This window comes from Taeniopygia guttata, chromosome 3, assembly GCF_048771995.1.
Source record: "Taeniopygia guttata chromosome 3, bTaeGut7.mat, whole genome shotgun sequence".
Classification (NCBI taxonomy): domain Eukaryota; kingdom Metazoa; phylum Chordata; class Aves; order Passeriformes; family Estrildidae; genus Taeniopygia; species Taeniopygia guttata.
Genome location: NC_133027.1, coordinates 111,653,971 through 111,672,312, shown reverse-complemented (window position 1 = coordinate 111,672,312; position 18,342 = coordinate 111,653,971). Strand labels below are relative to the sequence as shown.

The window sequence follows — 18,342 nt, the reverse complement described above, 5'->3', positions numbered from 1 at the left end:
TTTGTATGTTTGGCAGGAATTTCTAAGGTTTTTTTAATTTCAGTAAATAAAATTACTGAAATTAAATGTCAGTAAATTTCAGTAAATTAAATAAAATATTTCAGTAAATAAAAGGAAATAAATGAGGCTTTTTTTATTTCAGCAAATTTCTAATTTGGCAGGAATTTGACAGGAATGTTTCTAAGGCTTTTTCTATTTCAGTAAGTGAATAATTTTTGTAAACTTGTTGGTAGACATATTGGTGTTGCTTATACTGTCTGTTGTTGGCAGTGTTTGAAGCATATCTGTCTATTTCTGAAGGGAGAATTTCATCTGTACTTCAACTTGAACAAACCTTATTTAATATTTTATTACTTCTTTTGTCATCTGTTTGTATCAGAAAACTTACTGCATGTTTCCAGTTTTTGTTTCCTTTCTAAAAGCTATGTCATCTGCTTGAATTTTTAAGATGTTTAAAAATCTCTGCAAAATTAACACAGGATTACACAGCAATGGAACTGGCAGAAAGAATTTAAGTCAGATGTTGCTGCTGAATTTGTTTTCTGTTGGAAAAGTTCATAGAATAAATAGAGCAGCAGCTCTGTTCCTAGGGATATTAGCTTTCTCAACAATTATTTGTCCCCCAGCAATTAGGTAATATATGTTCATTTATCAAACTGAATTTGTATGAAAAAGAAAAATGCCTTATTAAAGTATTATGTAGTCTCCTATTAACATATTATGTTTGATAGACTTGCTTTCAGCTGGCTTGGGAGTGCTGTGCAGAGGAAGAGATATTATGAAAGTTTCAAGAGGGCTGATGTTAATTATTCTTGTTTATCTTGGTCAGTAATCACTCAATAAATGAAAATAGCATCTTTTCTTAGGGAAGCCTGTTTGACTGTGGTTTTGATTTCTTGCACTAGATGTCACTGCAGATACAGTAATCAAATTCTTCTGCATGCTTAATTTGGATTTAATTCAGATATTTGAAGGGAAAATGATTTGCAGTATCTTGAATTTCATTGCTGTTTGCATCTACTAAAATAAGTTTATGAGAATGCCAAAATATTGCTTTAGGAGCAAGTCCCGAAGAACCTGAGTAACTGTTCTGACAAAATCACTTCTAAATAACAATTCACAGTTGTAATGCACTGCAATGTGATTATGTACATTAAGATTTATTGCAATTATTTTTCAGTGCATTTTTCAACCCTCTTTTTCAACTGACAGTATATCTAGAATGCTTGAGAAATTTAGCTAAAGTCTTTAAAATACATTTATTTTCTTAAATTTATATAATTGATATTTTAGAGATCTAAAAGATCAGCTTCTGAGAGAGGCAGTATCTTTTATTTTCTCAGGTAATGCAGTTGAGAAGGCAAACAGGTTTTGGACACAAAGGTTTTTCACCAGGCCACTTCTGCTAATTACTTTCACTGGATATTGCAGTTGAAACACCAGTGGCAATGATATGCAGTTCCTATTTATAACTGCTTCTTCTAACGTTTTTCTCTTGATTAATCACTTCTGTAGATTTATAATTGAGCTTCAGTACATGAAAATTTAATAAGTTTGGTTTTTTTCATCTTTTTTAAGAAAGTTCTCTGACAAGGGAGTGTTTACTGAGCTTGGTCCTTTTACATTATCTACCCACAGCTGAGTAGTGATGAGTAATATCAAATTTAGCTCTCAACAGTATTAGGATTTGTTTTATTACACCTGGCCTTGTGCATTATGTATTTATTTCCCAAGTGTAGCAGTTACTAGCAGTGGTTGCAGTTAAAACATGATCTATTCTGGTCAGAAGATTTCTCCTTTGGAATTTGAGTTTGGACAGAGATTATCCAAATATGATTTGTTTTACCTTAAAGAAACATTGTATTTTCATACTTTATGACTAAACAGATACCATTATTGAGTGATGATTATTACTTTACCTAAATAAGTTTGTCTGTCTCAGCCTTGGCTTGCTGTTGTCAGAGCATGAAAGAAATGCTGAAGTGGGAACTGGTGCTACTTATCTACTGTAGCTCTTTTCGTATTAGAAGCAGTATTGAAAGGGTCCCAGCCACCTGAGGAATGCTCAGTGCAGCAGTCAAAAGTAGATTTCAAAGGGAATAATTGTCTGCTTTCAAGTCTTTCTGCCACCTGTGTTCATCTGATGAAGAAATCTCCTTTTTCTCTTGCAGATGCTATCGCTGCTTGTGATGCCTTTGTGGTGGACTGACCACTTTTAACTTTCAGTTTCTGCTAGAACGTTGTGATCAAGAGATGCCTAAGGCTACTGATTGTTTTTTGTTTCAATTCTAAACTGTTTTTTCCACTTTTCATCAGCTGGGCCATAACAGAAGCACAACTGGGGATTACAGTTGTGCTTCTCACTCCTTCCAAGTGTGGCCCTGCATTTATAGATTATTCAGGCCGTGCTGAGCTTTAATGGATCACTAGAGCTTGTAGGTGGTTTTCAAATGAAAGGGAGTCAGAATGGGTTGCTTTTGAAATCCTTTCAACAGTTCAGATGCCACTTGTTCAACAATTCCTCCTGGGCATTTGTTCTGCTTTCCTATTAATTATCTTTTACCAGGAAGGTGGTCTAAATTGAAATCAGTGGAAGCTCCTGAAAGAAGAAGAAATATATCCTAAAAACTGTTTCTCCCAAAGGATCAGCAGAGAAGTATTAAGAGAGAGAAAAAATGTAAATTTCTGTTTGGATTTTGCTATGGGATGGAAAAGAAGCATTCTAACATCAACAGTTTAGATGAACAGCAGATTTATGTCTGCCTCACAAACGAGCTGTTACTAATGACAATGTGATATGAAATGCTGGAACCATTTTATCCTGCTGGTGGTTTTAGTAGTATATTTAGGAGTTTATTGCTGTGTGATTCTGATACCTTTGAGTGCATGGTGCTGTTGTGCATCTGACTTTGCATCTTCAATGGCAGCTGCCCATTAGCCTTGGTTCACACAGTCTTAAACACAGGTGGCAGCACAGACTGTGGCTGTTGCAACCAGTCAAGAATGTGCATCTGACTATGATTATTCCTCTGCAAAACTCTTCACTGTTGTGTTGCTAGTCCTGAAGTCTGTTTTTTCTCCTTGGTGGCTGTTGCTTGCTGGTATGCACAGTCCTTCTTCCTCCTCCAGTTCTGTTCAATAGCACGGGTTACATGTTGATCCACAGGAAGGAATCCACAGATTTAAAGCAATCTATTTCTTTAGATTAATCTCTACAGAATTAGAGATGAATATTACCTAGGTAAACAGTAAACAGAACTCTAGATAAGTGAAACACTTAATTCTCCCATTGCCCTAGAAACATGCAAAAAATAGCAAAATAGCTTTTAAAATTAATAAATGTATTTGCTATGAGCCTAGGGTTTTTTTCCTCTCTATAATTCCCTGATTCATTTATCATCCAGCTTTAGCAACAAATGAGGTAGAAGTCCTGTAGATAATAATCCACTGCTTTCTTGATTCATTCCCAGAATAAAGTCTATGAAATAAATTATTTACAGGTCCTGTAGAAAATATGTTAGCATGTAATTAAAGGCTGTTTTGTAAGACATATGGGAGAAGAGATGAATTAAAATAGCCTGTCTCTTTGTCTTCCAGCCAGGCCTTTTCCCCTTTTTAGCTAACAGCATGAAGAATACTGAGGGTGGAGGTGCTGTCTCCTATCTGGGAGGTATAATATCTCCTGTAGCATCAGTAATGGCAAGAAAAGGTCTTGTTCTCTGCCCCAAATGTCAGTGTTGCTATATGCAGATTTACTTGCCCTTTGTGGCTAGTGTGTCCTCCATGTGTACACACACATAAGACTGAAGCCTCCTTCACTTGGGACAAACCAAATTTGCTCTGGGTGCCTTATTTCATCAAACAGAAGTAGCTTTCCCTCAGATCAGGCTAGTGGGGACAGGAACCAGCCTCCAGCAGATGCTGCAGCATGGAAAATAGAAGCTTTGATGGGTTAAGTTTTATAAGCCACTGGAAAACAGGATTTTAGATAATAGTGTCCAGAAAGCCAAAATAAGAACCTCTGCTTACAATTAGCCAAATCCTGCAGCTCTATTCAGGGGATTTTTCTCAGATGTCAGAAGTAGCTCTCTCTGTACAAAAGAAGTCTGAAGTGTTAAGGAGCAGGCATTTCAGCTTAAGTTGGTTGTTGGCATTCCAGGAATGAAGGCCAAATTTCTTGAAAAATGAGTTTGGTTGTGCTAAGACTTCTTATATAAATCCTTGCAGGACATTAAATGTAGAGGTGCTTTGGGGTGCCACTGTAATAGTAGGGTTTTTGTGTATTAGTAGCCAGCTGTATGTCAGCAGTGAGCATGTGGCATTCTGTTCCAAGAGGGAAAGAGAAATAATGAAAAATGAAGAGGGTAAGCTGACCTCATGAGACTAAGAACTACTCCTGTAATTTCCTTATTCTTTACATCACTCATTTTCCATAATTTTAGCTTCACTGTCTTAGCAGTTGCTCATTTAAGCAGTTCTGCATTCTGCATTGGCCTTTTTGACTGGTGTTCATTGCAGAGAGCTGTTGGTGCCTCTCTGGGCTGCTGCAGGAGCCACCTGCATTTTCACAGTAAGCTGCTCACAACAAAACTGCAGTGTTCTGATCTTGCTTTTTGCAGATTCTTTAATTGGCATCTCTTGCTTGATGAGGGTGCTACGATCTAATGCTCTGGGAAATGGAGGAAAACTGCTTAGGAAGCTTCTGCAGTGGTGGTTTTCTTTGTAGTGTTGGATAGTAGAAGTTTCTTTGTCTCAGAAGAATGAAGTGTCTTACCTCTACTATAAACTTTTAGTTTTAAATGCACTGAAACCAGTACAGCCAACAATATAGTGTTAATTCTTTGTTCCATTATCTAGAAGGAGAAGACCCAGTAAGAGTTTGTGCCTTACCCAACATCTATATGCACAAGGAAATCAACATCCCCTTTCGTGGATGGCTATATAAATAATTTATTGCCTATAAAGGAAAAACATTATTTTTAATTTTCAAAAATGTTTTGTTGAAATCCCAGGATAGTCCCAAACGTAACTTTGGCATGTGCACAGGTTATAAAGGATACAGCTCCACTGATGGTGTGTTCCATATCCCCTCCTCTCTTAGCATTGCCTCCCAAATAGCATGTACTGAAGCTAGTGATTCAAAATTTTAGTGATTTTTGAAGCTAGTGATTCAAAATTTATTTTGATATCCAGAAGACATACCTGTGTCAAACTGAAATAAAACATGGGGTAGAAATTTGATATTGTATATGCAGCTTTATAAAAAACTAAAGTTTTTTAAACAGACACCCACTATAATGAGGAGCAGCTTCACTGATACAATACAGAGCAAAAGAGTTTCCTACTTTAATGTGTAGGCTGTCACTTCAGTGAGAATCTCAGATATTTCAGAGTTGTTTTCTTGTAACACTTTTTTTTTTTTTTTAACCCTGGAATTGTCAGTCACAATTAGACACTATTGAGTTTTTTTCAGCTGTTAGTGTTTTGATCTGTAAACAGCTGATCTGTTTATCATAAGTCTTTTTAAGGGAGCCAGTCTATAGAACAAGAAGGGTGTTCATATAACCAGTTTTCATCGAAAACATAGCAAGCTAAATACTCAGCTGTGCTTATTCCTTCACCTTTTAAGGAAATATTACTAGTGAGCCCAAACCAGATTTCCATCTCTTGAAATACTTTTTTTTTTACTCCTCTCCTACCTCTTCTTCCTCGTGTCCTCATGAAATGTTTTCTCATGCTTTGAAGTAAAATTTCCTTGTTCCTCTTTTAGTTCTTTAAGCAATATTATGAATAGAGAAATCTTTTTCCATTTTCAACCTTCTTATCAGTAACTGGCATTTCTAGTGTTTCTTGACATCCAGTATTTTCTTGTATTAGGAGGTTACTATGTATATGCTAGTTGTCTAGAAAACTATTGATGAAGTGTGTGTCTTCTGATGGCAATGCAGCATTCAAAAGTGAGGACTGGGTCTGCTCCATCTCTTCAGCCTTTGGTAGTTTAAGCCCTCAGAGCAAGCATGAAAATAACTTGTCCACAAAAATCAGATGCACTACCTGGTGTGCAACAAACCAGTAACTGCACACTAGGGAGAGACATGGAACATTTATTTCAGAGTTGAACAACCCTGGGTTGCCTGGTGGTATTCCACAAATCAAGCACACCAGCTGTCAGAACTTGTTGCTATTCATACATTTTAATAAACAAAGGAATTGGCTACAAGTCACCTAGTTCTCTTATTAATTGGTATTCCCTCTTAAATTGGATAATGATTCTCTCACTTCCCATGTGAATTGGTCTGTATGCTCAGGCTCTCTCTTCTTTTGGGTCTGTGGATTTCTAGGGATGGTGATTGTGATCTGCCCCTGCCAAATAACCTTTTACCCAGTCGAAGCTGATTTCAGCACAATTGGTGAGTTGGTTTATTAGTTTCTTTCTTATCTTGGAATTTCTGCCATATGTCCTTGTGACCCATAGATTTTGTATTCTCTGGGCCCACTATAAGTGGTACATCCCTGTTCCCAAGGTTTGTTATCTTCCTTCTAGGTCTGAGATCACTGAAACATGTCCAGTCCTAAACCTTAGCTAGGCAATTTTACCAGTGAGAACTTTGTTTTTCTAACACCTGGACATCACTTAGAGCTCGTGTGCTGCTCTCTGATCTACAGGGGGAATCTCCCTTCTTGTTGATTAGACATGAAAATGTAACAAAGATTTAACATTAAAGGACACGCTTTCTTACGAAAATTTTACACATTCCACATTTTGCAACATTCTGAACATACCTCTGTTGTTTCCAGATATATTTTCTGACTCTTGCAGTTTTTTCCAGTTGGTCCATAGAAAGATTACTTTATTATGTAGGATTTTTTTCTGGTACACTTACATATTTTTCCCTCTGAGTATGAAAATGTTACTGAGATATAGTATAGAGTATACTGAACACTGACAAACTAATTTAATTTAATATCCTTCTCTTTCCACTAAAGGCTTCCCAAAAGGACATAAAAATACCTTGTCAGCTGTGATTGTCTCATCCAGTAAGAATCTTGTTAAAGAGAGTGCAGATTCAGTTTTATTTGTTAGAGGGTAACGGGCTAGGTGTTTCAGGTTATCCCTGTTTTAGGTACTGAAGTATCAGTTAGTGCTTGAAGATATTTTAGGTGTTTAATTCCCATTTGAAGTGGATTTGGCTGTATAAATATATTAGAAATACAGGGTTTAGACACAATTCAGTGGGACAGTTGCTTTTTTCTTTTCCCAAGCACAACTTCCTCCTCTGTTAAAGAAGTCTCATTGTTTTGCAGGAACTTTTTCAGTGAAAGACTTGTGGTTTCAGGCAGCTTCTGGCCTAGTAATAGTTCATCCATGAATATCATTTCTATGTCTGGAGTTTTTGCCCTTCTGCAAATACAGAAAGCATAATTAGAAAACTAATCAATCCACAACACATCAGACAAGGACTTAATCATCATCAAAATGTCAACTTCTGTAGAACTTTTTGTTGAATACGCACATATAATTTCTTTCAAAGTCATATTTGCAACATTTAGACAAACTGTGGCTGAAGGATTTGTTCCGAATATGTTTAATTCTATTATCAGATTTTCTCTATGGTACATGTCTGTTAAAAAGTATCTTCTTGAACAGATACTGCTCTAAACCCTTAACTGTCAAAGGTTGCAAGTTTATTTTTATTTTCAACTGTTTTTTCATTGCCCCTTGTTCTTACTTTGTTGCCGTGTTCACAGAGCATAAGGAAACAAATCTCAAAACATCAAGAACAGCATTTCAACTTCTTTGTAGCAATCTAAAGGTGCTCAGACCTTTGATTATCTGAAGAAGCAGTTTGATGCTATAAGGAGTGAAATTGGTTTATTTTATTACCTGCCCTTGGAAGCTTCTTAGCATCCTCCTTTGTTTGCATTCCTGAGCTCAGGCTCAGTATCAGATTTATACTTTTGGTTAGATAATGGAAGGGTTTGACAAGGTGGTGGATGGAGCTCTGAGCAACCTGGTCTAGTTGAAGGTGTCCTGTGAGAGTCCCTTTCAACCCAAATGCTTCTGTGATTCTATGATAGGGAGACCTAAAAAGCTGCTGATGTGACTCATGAAAAGAACATATTTGAATCTTCTGAAAGTGATGATTTGTGTCTTGGTTTTTTCAAGAAGGATTTCTGGTCAAGGGAAACAATTGAAAATCTCATCTTCCAGGCATCATCCAAAGTTTGGTTGCTCTAAAGAACAAGATAAACTATCCATAAACTTTAAAAAACCCAGTCAGGATACCCAATTGTGCATTGTGTTTTGCATGAAGGAATGGCATGTCCATAGTTGTCTGGGTTGTTTGCTTTTTTTTGTTTGTTTGTTTGCTTGTGTTTTGTTTGTGTGGTTTTTCTGTTTGTTTTTTTTTTTCCCCAATGGGATCCACCTGTCATTTGTGCTTCTGCAGCTTCTGTGATGACAGCTTTTTGATGAGAACTGAGCAAACCAGACTTTGAAATATTGATATGCCAATTGATCTGCAGAATTTGTTAATTTGCTAGTTATGTGCTGCAGGGATACTCTGAATTTTGGGGAAAACAGTAAATCTTACACTCAGGCAGACTGCCACATAACCAAGAATTATCTGTGTGACAGAAAAGCATATAGTTTCAGTTTCCTGGTGTTCATTTGAGTTGTTAATTGGCCCTTAAGAAGAAAGCACAGATCCATTTGTCTTTTTGGTTGCATATCTCAACTTTGCAAGGAAAGCTTTGTCCATTGAGGAGTGCAACTGATGAGGTGGTAAGTGTGAAGTCATGCTTTTGAGCAGCTGAAATGTAAATGTTTGAAGTGCCCAGCTGGTTTACAGTAGTCTGCCTGCCATTTGTATCTGTTAACAGTCTTTAATTATGTGATCACCTTGTTGTCTCTATTTCTTCTTTCTATTCTTTATTCTTTCTTTTCTTCATTCTATTATTTCTTTCTCTGGTTTCAGTCAGTGGAGAGATGGCTGCAAAACCCAACATGGACTTATTGAAGGAAGGAGACTGTGGTCTGATGGACCTTGATGGGTTCTAGAGTTACAGGGAACACAACAGAAAGGCAAAGGATAATTTTAAGGTTAAGATTCTTTTAACCCATGGAAATTGTATCTTACTGTATCCCTAACCCAGGGAAATTTGAGAGTGTTTCCTCCTGAGGAATTTCCTTTTGGCCATTTTCCTTTCAGGTTGCTGGTCTCTTAAGACCTGAATTGATTAGCTGAATTTAAACAGTCATTAATACTCTTAATTGAAATATGCCTGGGAGAGAATTTGGTTATATTTGGTTTTATGTTTAAATCTCTGTAGTTTTGTCTAAGTATAAGCTACTTTACACAGTAAATCTAAAGGTTTTCTCTATTAATAAAACAATACATTTAAATATTAAATGGCATAGATTGCTTTTGGTAAATCAATATCAAAGTTTGTCCTGGTTTCAACAAGTAGCTTTTGTTTTGCAGTGATCTTGTTGATCTTAATACACCTGTCACCTTGTTTTCATTAGGAAAGGATGTATTGTGCATGTTAAATTCGAGGTTACTTCTGTGTCACATAGTCCTTTTTGGCAGCATTTTTGAAAGATTTTTTCATGTGCTCCTGATAGTTTAGAATAAACTTTTGGTTCAAATGGTTAGATTTAGACCCATTGTGAGGTCTTCTTTAACTTCTGAAATTATGAAACTTGATGTACTGTATGCCTCAAAGGCTTAGGAATGAAAGAGGGGATTTGTTGTCCATCTGTTATGGCTGCTGTTATTCACTTGCCAATCATTATAAGTTGTTAAAAAGTGCTCTATTTTACACCATATCAGTGCATTAATCCTTTATTTTGAGGTCATTTCCATAGTGGAATGAATCACCTCCAGTAGATCTATAGTTTTGAGGTGCAGTAGTACATGTCAGGAATCACTGAGGATTCAGGTGAGAGACAAGGCTGCCATGATACACAGCATTTGCACACTTATGTTTTCAAATCTCAATAGGGTTTTAAAAATAGCATAAAGCTTTTCCACTGAGGAAATAAAATTTGCCTCATTTCTTACAGTATGCAAATACAGCAAATGCCATACCTCCTTTGGAGAACACTTCTTCCTCTGTTATTGTTTTGTATTAGCTAACAAAAAGTGTTTTCCTGAAGGTTTTTATTAGAATGCAAGAAAAGGCTATCTAAGTTAAGGTTCAGATAATTTAGCAAAATGCAATTGTCAGTGGTTGCTTCTTGAGCTTTGAGTAGATTACTTTGCATTTTTCCCCTAAAAGTACAGCAGGTTTGCATCTTTCAAGGAAGCCTTATTTTCTGTTAGTAGTTGGCAAAGCTGTGCTAGTTCCCTTTCATTGACTCAATGGGCCCTAATTTTTAAAAATACTCAAATGTGGCAACAACTACAATCTGCCAAGAATGCCATAATGTATTGTAGTCTAGATTACATAGCACATTGCAAGAGATTCCTCCCTTCTGAATTTTTCAATTCACTTTTTGCTGAACATACAAAAAAAGTGATGGGAACTTCATCCTTCAGTCAACATTTGGGATGTCTGTCTTGGCTATGAAATATGATTTCAATATTCTTGTTTTTTATTAGATATGATAATTCTTTTGGCCTTGATATTAGGGACTGATGCCAGATTATAGATATCTCTATATAGATATCTCTATATAGATTGCTTTTATTTAATTTATTTTTAAAGGACACTTCCCTTTGATTCATTTGGTGCCTATTTTCTGTGACTATATTTCTGGATTTCTACTCTTGTCATTTTGTCTTTTCCTCTTATTTTGTGTTTATCTTCTTTTTCAACCTACCTTTTTAAAGAGTGCTGTGATCTTGTTTGGCATCTGTATGTGTGATTTGTTATTGTGTATGATTAAATTGAGGTCATTGTATTGCAATTACAGCTGAAGCTTTTGGTGTCCTCTTATATTGTCCTTTAAAGCAGTTTAATTACTGCACTGGGATGTATCAAGTTAGAATGACTTGTTCATTTTCATTTTGTTATTAAAATTGTGAAATGAACTGTAGTTTCATTACATGTAATATAAGGATGGGTTATATAAAACATGGACATTTCCTGTCTATCTTCTAGCTTTCAATCATTTCACTAGAAATTATTGAATTTAGAGAATTCAAGCCAATTCAAGCCATTGACTGTGTATAATTATACAGTTTTTATATCTGTAGTTTTATATGCTTATCTTGTGTAATATTAATGATAGAATTGGAATATATTTTTAGATGAGATCTATTTGACTGGGATTAGAATAAAGGGAAGACATTTTCATAAGAAAAGTTCAGTTTCCCCAGCTGAGTTTACCTGCTTTACAAAAGAATAATAGCAAAAATCCTAGTCACTGTGTGATGGACACCAGTTGCTAATGCTATTTGTGCCAGCTTAATGCACCAATTATTTTATGCTTTGGGTACATAAAATCAAACTGATAGTTTTTAAAGGGCACTCTATCCTGTCTTTTTGTAATATCCTCAAATGTTTGCCTTGAAATCAAATGGAATATATTTTTTATGATTTCTGACCTTTTAATAGGCCTTTAATTTGCATTAAAAGCGTCACATAAGTGACAGCTTGTCTTTAAATGACCTAGCAAAACCTAGCACATAATGTCTGGGAAAAAAGGTAAGGTGATCATACCTTCATCAATTTCCAGAAAAGTAATTATAAACTCTGTTCTCAAAATAAAATGAATGGAAAATAATTTGCTATTTATTACCCTGTGGAAATAAGCATTTAAAGCTAAATGCAAATGATAAATTCAGAACTGTTGCTCTGACTTATTTTTGTTATGCTGAAGTGAATTGTGGAAGGATTTTAAACTGCTGAACAGCTTATATTTGCTGGACTAGTAAGGAAAATTTAATTTGCTTTTCTTGAGAAGATTTCTTTGAAATGGTGTTTTTTTTTCTGCCATGTCTTTCAAAATCACAGTCATAACTCTCTGTAATTCTCTTTGGTTTAAAATAGTAGTTTCCCATGTGATGAATATTTGTTGTGCTGTCTGTAATTTTGTCTTGAGCTGGCTGATCCTGGTTTGTCTGCTCAGTGTGTGCTGGATCTAGTTCTGTTTCACAGTGATCCATGCTGGAAACAGTGGGGGACTGGTTCTCGTGTTGGTGGATGTTGATGGAGCATTTGACCCTGGGATGTATAGGAAATTATTTCCTTATTTATGTAGTGTGGAAGTAAGGATTTAAATATAATAAAAATGCTTATACTGAGGCTGTGATGGAAGCAGTGGTACTGGGAGGGGAGAGAAGCTGTAGGGGTTTTGGGGAGGTGGTCCTGGAGCACATTTTTTGGCTTAATCATGTTTTAAATGATGAAGTTTGCTGGTATTAAAGGTAATTTTTCTAGCAGAGCATCTGAGAGAGGATTGGGTGAGTCTAAGGATAACAGGGGAGTAATTCATGGTAAATTGTTTGCAATGTGAAGGACTCAATACACTGTGGAAGAGGAGGAGGATGACCTGAGACTTTACTGTCATGAGATGCTACATCTGCATGAAGGACACATAAATCTGGAAGGATCAGACAGATATTGTGTACAGTGAGTGGAAAAGAGGGGTGTACATGGTGCTGGCAAAATGTTATATACACTGGGAGTACACCATGGAAGTCAGCAAAGAAGAAGACCTTGAGAAGTGGAGTGCTAAACCCTGGGATATGGTGAGCCTGGTCATCTCCTGGGGAGAAATATTTGGAATTTGGCATAGTATAACCACAGTACAGAGAATAAATAGCACTGCTGCCACTATCAATGAATAAAGGCTGGAGAAGGAAAACTATTTCAGCTGAATGTCAATAGTGTTGCAAAGTGCACGAGTATAAACTGGCTATTACCAAGGTCAGACCAAATATTTGAAATAATTTTGCATTATATAATGGATGAGAGTCTGAGTGTAATCTATAAAATTACTTGTTATGGTATTTGGGCACAGCACTGGTGACACAGGAGGTCACTTTGCAGTTGTTTCTCCTCACATAGGAGAAATGTTGCTGGCCTTTCAGGCAGAGGTAAAATTCTTCAGGTTTTCCTTTAATTACAGGACCAATCAAATCAGCTTTTTTATGTTTTTTGGGGCTTACTGGCAGCTTTACTTTTTTTTTCTACATTTGCCTCTTAATACTGTGAGTGCAACTTCAGTAGTTGGCTGTCATCTTTATAAATATAATAATTAGCATGCAATGCAGTTGAAAATTCAGAGGAGTAGTCGTTCTGTTTATGTAGCATTTTGAGAATAATTTATATTATGTAAACAGAAACAGAAGTCTTTCTGCAGTATATTCCTCTTATATCCTGCAATTTTTAATCCATTCAAAGCCTGCATTAGGACTATACCACCCAAATGATGGGAATAAGCTCCATGAAGGTGAGTTATGGTTTATTCAGCTGCACTCAATTTTGGAGTATAAAACAGGGCAAACAGCATTCCTTCTCCAGAAAACACTGCATGCTTTCTGTCTGTGATTCTTGAAGTTAGGGAACCCCAAGCAATGGATTCCCTGTGTCTTTTAATAGGTAATTTCTTGCGGCCATGTAAATTATTGCTGTCTGCAGTGTCCTTGTATTTAACAACATGGGGTTGCTCTTTGGTTTTGAACTCCTGACAATCAATTTTCTTTTCTTCTTCCTCATATAAGAAACATTAAGCAAGCACTGTTTGTTTGGGAATTTCCCCCCTTGGGTTTTTTTGCACATTCACCACAGTCCTGCCCACACTTTTATCTCATTTTCTCTTTTTGTGGAAGGTTTAACTTTGGAAATTCAAACAGTGTAGCCCTCTTAGAGCGCATATGTCTGAATTGGATTTGAAGTGGGTTTGCCTATATATTCTTTTCTTTAATCCAACAGTACTGCCCTCAGCTTCCTGTGTTTGTCCAGAAGCTCTGCAATGGAACTGTGATTTTAATTCACCTAATCTTCTGTAGTCCTCTAATGGTGAATATATAAATTTCTGACTTCAGCAAGAGAAGTTTTGAATTTTCACTCATGCTGATTATGGCATGACCAGCTGAGGCTGCTTCACCCTATTTCCTCTCTCTGTTTACATAGTCTCTTTAATACCACGTATCTGCTAGGTCTGGAAATAAATTTTTTCAGGAACATTTGAATTCTGAACACTGGAATATTTTTTTTTTTTTAAAGTATGAAACATTTGTTTCCAGTGATTTAAAGGAAATGCAAAGTGAATTGAATACATCACTGGAGGAAGATCAATTAAGAATTAAGGACTTAGCTTGTGTACAGTTTACATCTATATATTTTATAGAGGACTTAATGTTAGTGCTGGGCCATTGAGGATGGTCAGACATTTTTGTGAACTTGGGATATAATAACATATTTTCAATAAAATCAAATGCACCCAAAGTACCTGCTAGCATAGAATTTTCTCATACATAGTCTGGTTAAATATTCATGCCAAGACTTTTGCCATTGCACGTTTTTGCACATAATTTTTTGATTTGATATTATGTGGGTTTTTTTCATAATTTAAATGTAGAAATATGAACATCACGCTGGCTAAGTAAATTGTCATGTTTTACTGAAAGTGTCTGTACAGTGTATTGTCAGGACTGTGTGCCAGTAGCTATCTGTTCAATATTTGAATAAAGGAATTGCATTTTTTCATTGGAAAGTTTGACAAAAAATTGAACTCCCCTGAGAGGTTCTGTTCACTGCAGTGCACTAATTACTTCTGTAATAGGTGCTGGGACAATAGCAGCATAATGTTTTCCTCTACTATTAGATTGGTAAAAGAATGTTACAAATGCCTTTTGGACTTACTGAATTAAATTAAAAAGGAAAGTATCTTGTTGGCCAAAAAAAGTAAAGCTGTGTGCTTCTATTTTTGTGTGTGCATTCAAAGAAATCCATTTAAAGGCGTCCTGTGTGTCACAGCAGTGGTCTTGATAATGGATAGTTGTATATGATGATGATGATGAACTTTTCAGCTCAAGTGAGTACTTCAGTCATAGATTTGTTCTTAAACTACCAGATCATATCTGTTTAGTGGTGTCACTGTGTCAGTTAATACAGTAAACTTACTACAACAGTACAGAAGAAATGAGTTTTCACAAAAGCTTTTGTACCTCTCTATATAAATGTAAATGAATTTACTGTATCAGGCTAGTTCTGATAGCTGAGTCAGAGCTGAATTCAAAGAGATGAGAATTTAAATACACTATATAACCCCTTTATTTTAACTTTGACTTAAAGACATGGTTTTTTTTATTCTGTCTCAGAGTTACTTTCTGATTTTCTGCTCTCCAAGTGAGTCCATTTGATCTAACAGCTCCCAAAGAGGAAAACCTTTTTCTGCTCCTACCACAGTGGCCACTTGTACCAACCAAAGTGCTCCTTTGTGGATAATAACCTGACTTTATTTTCCCCAGCTTGTGAGCACATCTTAAATACTGAGGGAGTCTGTGTACACTTTTCTGTTCAAGGATAGTTCAAGCTTAGAAGCATGTGGGTACATTCAGCTTTTTTCAACTGCATCTTGAGATTTTCATAAATTTTCTGAATTAGTAATTTTTAACAGGGGCAGTGACCTTTCATGCACTTGTAATTTGAGTTTTGGATTCACCTCTTAAAATTATGTAGCACAAATGGAAGTGAATCAAATAGTGGTTTAAACCTAATCATTTCTCTGCCCTGTAACAGCTTACAGAGCTTCAATTTATTTCAAAAGAGGTCTGTCCCTCTTCAAAAACATTCTTCCTATGCTGTCAAGGATGAAAGAGGGACAGTTTGACTACTTATTTTGGCTCTTCCTTTTCTCACTGTTAGAGAACAGAGTAATGAAGATTTATTGCTGGTGATGTTTCTGTGATTTCATTTTGGGGCAGAAGTGCACAGTTTGGCTTTTGGAGGCATCCTTGCAGAAGCTTTTGAATTTGGAATTAAATTTTAAACCAAGCGATTAAAGTTCAGGAGTTATTCCAGGTATCTGATTAAGATTCAGGTTGTTTTAGTAAATTCTATCTGAAGATAAGAGCTTATTTACAGCCTGTATTAAGCTAAAAAAAATGTAGTTAATCACAGCTACTGTCTGCTGCATTTTTTATAAAATTTCCATTAACAGGATGCATTCTGTGCGTGAGCGGTAGTCATTTACAAAATGTAACTCTAGAAACTCAATTAATTTGTGTTCTTTAATTTTAGATCTGAATAAAAAAGCAATCCATCTGTTTTGAATCACAATTATACATGATTAATTTCTTATTATAATAAGAATGTGTTGAATATTGAAAGACTGGAAAATAAAGAATTATATTGTTTCTCTATTCTTAATTATTTGTGAGCTATTTTCCTCACCCAGTGATAAATTTATTTTCTCCTGAGATGTTTTATTTTTTCCTCTGTCAGGAACATTGGCAAATGCTTTGTTTTGCTGTGGAAAAAGTATTCAGCTTTTAATATTTTATCAATTCCATTGGGCCGAAGGTACTAGCAGTAACCGGTCACCAGTCCTCAGGGTTTTGTCTTCACCCTTGTCATGTGGGAACATTATAAATTATGTATAACAGTAGATGCTACTCATTAAATACCTAATATGTGATAGGTATTTTTGGCTGAAATTACTTTTTCAGTTGAACAATTAATTAAGCTGTATTTTTTAGGTTTATGATGTGACTCTTTTATAATATGAACAAATATCTGGGTGTATTGTAAATGCCTGAGCTGCACATGAATCACAGTTTATTTTTTTCTTTCTGAATGCTGGAGAACTTTTTAACTCATCTGTGACCAGAGTAACATTTCCCAGTTTTATTTTGCAGAATCTTACATCTTGTGTCATCATCTCATCTTGCCCAGATGTATCCATACTTGAAATTTTTAGACAGCATCAATATTGACTTTTTTTTCTTCAGGGAAATGAGATTTTACATCTGCTTTCTTCTTTAGACTTGCAAGTTACTGTACTTGGGAAAATACATATAGCAATCTATGTATTGTTTTTTCTTACAAACAGTGTAGTGTCTTTTTGGCTCTGGAGAAGGCATGTGATGACATGGAAAAGGAGCAGTCATTCAGCTGTCACAAAACTTATTTTCCATTTTTATTAGTACCAGGAGAAAAGTGTGCTCCTTGAAATACACAGGAATACTTGCTGACATTGCCTCTGCTTCATGGATTGTCAGAGCTTAGCCCTTTTACAAAGAAAAACACATTTGTCCTGAAAGACTTTGTGTATGTGGAGACATTCACAATTTCTATTGTTGTAATCTTTCAGGCCTAGAACCCAATAGGATTCTGTTTCAACTTGAAAATTGAACTTTTTAATTAATTTTTTCAATGCATAGACTGTTGTGTACTACACCATACATTACTTTGTCCAAGGCTGAAATCTCCCACTTGAAGTCCTGCTGAATGATGACTCAGCCTGTACAATGTGGCCCAAAGGAATTTTGAAGAATTGAAATTATGTGCTGTAAATATTTCTTATATCTATTTACTACTGGCAGTGTTTCACTTCCATTGCATGATATTTCAACTGCTTAGGTTTACTGAATTGTCAGGGGTTTGGGGTTTTTATTGTGGAAGGTTCAGCTTATTGAAAGGACTTCTGAAAAGTTTTCAGTGTTCTGTTCTTTAGCTGTACTGAATGCTGAGGAGTTTGAAATTCTCCTTAGCATTGTGAAAGGTAGCACATAGCTTGCTTTTAGACTCTTGATTATGTTCTTTCTGTGGTATAGTTCAGCTGTTTGTCTGGTTTCCTTCAAATAACACCTTCACAGATTTCCTCAACAGCAAGCTTGGAATGCTTAATGAAAGTAAAGAAGTCATGTTTAAAATGTAAAATCAAAAAACTCTAAAAAAATTGCTCTTCCTTTAGTGTGATGTTACACAGAAGAAGTTACATTAAATGTGGTTTGGAAAGAGAAGGAAGAAGGGTATTTCTTGCATATCCTAATAAACAGACTTTTGTCCTTTCTAGGAACAAACTTTGGCTCTGAGGAAAGAAGGGATAGGTGTTGTGTTAGATTCTGAGCTGCCTCATCTCATTGGCATTGATGATGATCTTCTCAGTACTGGTATCATCTTATACCACTTGAAGGTAAATACACATCTGTGTTTCTGTAGCCATTATATGCCTTGTGATTCTTTTCAGTAGAAAAATTACAGTATTGATTTGCTATCTATATATCGTGCTCAATTACATTACTAAGCTCTTCATGCTTGTCTGCTGCAGTAAGAAAAGCTCTTAAGAGGTTAGAAATTATGAAAATAAAGTATCTGTTTAGGTTTATCCTGAGAGTCAACTGGTTACCCAGCTACAGGTGTTTCATATTTTTATCTATG

The 18,342-nt window shown here is 35.7% G+C and overlaps 1 protein-coding gene across 7 annotated transcripts in view; it reads left to right on the top strand.

Moving 5' to 3' along the window:
- KIF16B (kinesin family member 16B) overlaps positions 1-18,342 on the top strand; it is a 134,480-nt gene that overhangs the window by 40,395 nt on the left and 75,743 nt on the right. For all 7 annotated transcript variants that reach the window (XR_012055352.1, XM_041715455.2, XM_041715454.2 and 4 more), the window contains exon 13: positions 17,978-18,097. Coding sequence is in view for 6 of the 7 variants with exons in the window: in XM_041715455.2 (XP_041571389.2) it covers positions 17,978-18,097 (120 nt within the window). In the remaining variant the exon portion in view is untranslated. The remainder of the gene's footprint in view (positions 1-17,977; positions 18,098-18,342) is intronic.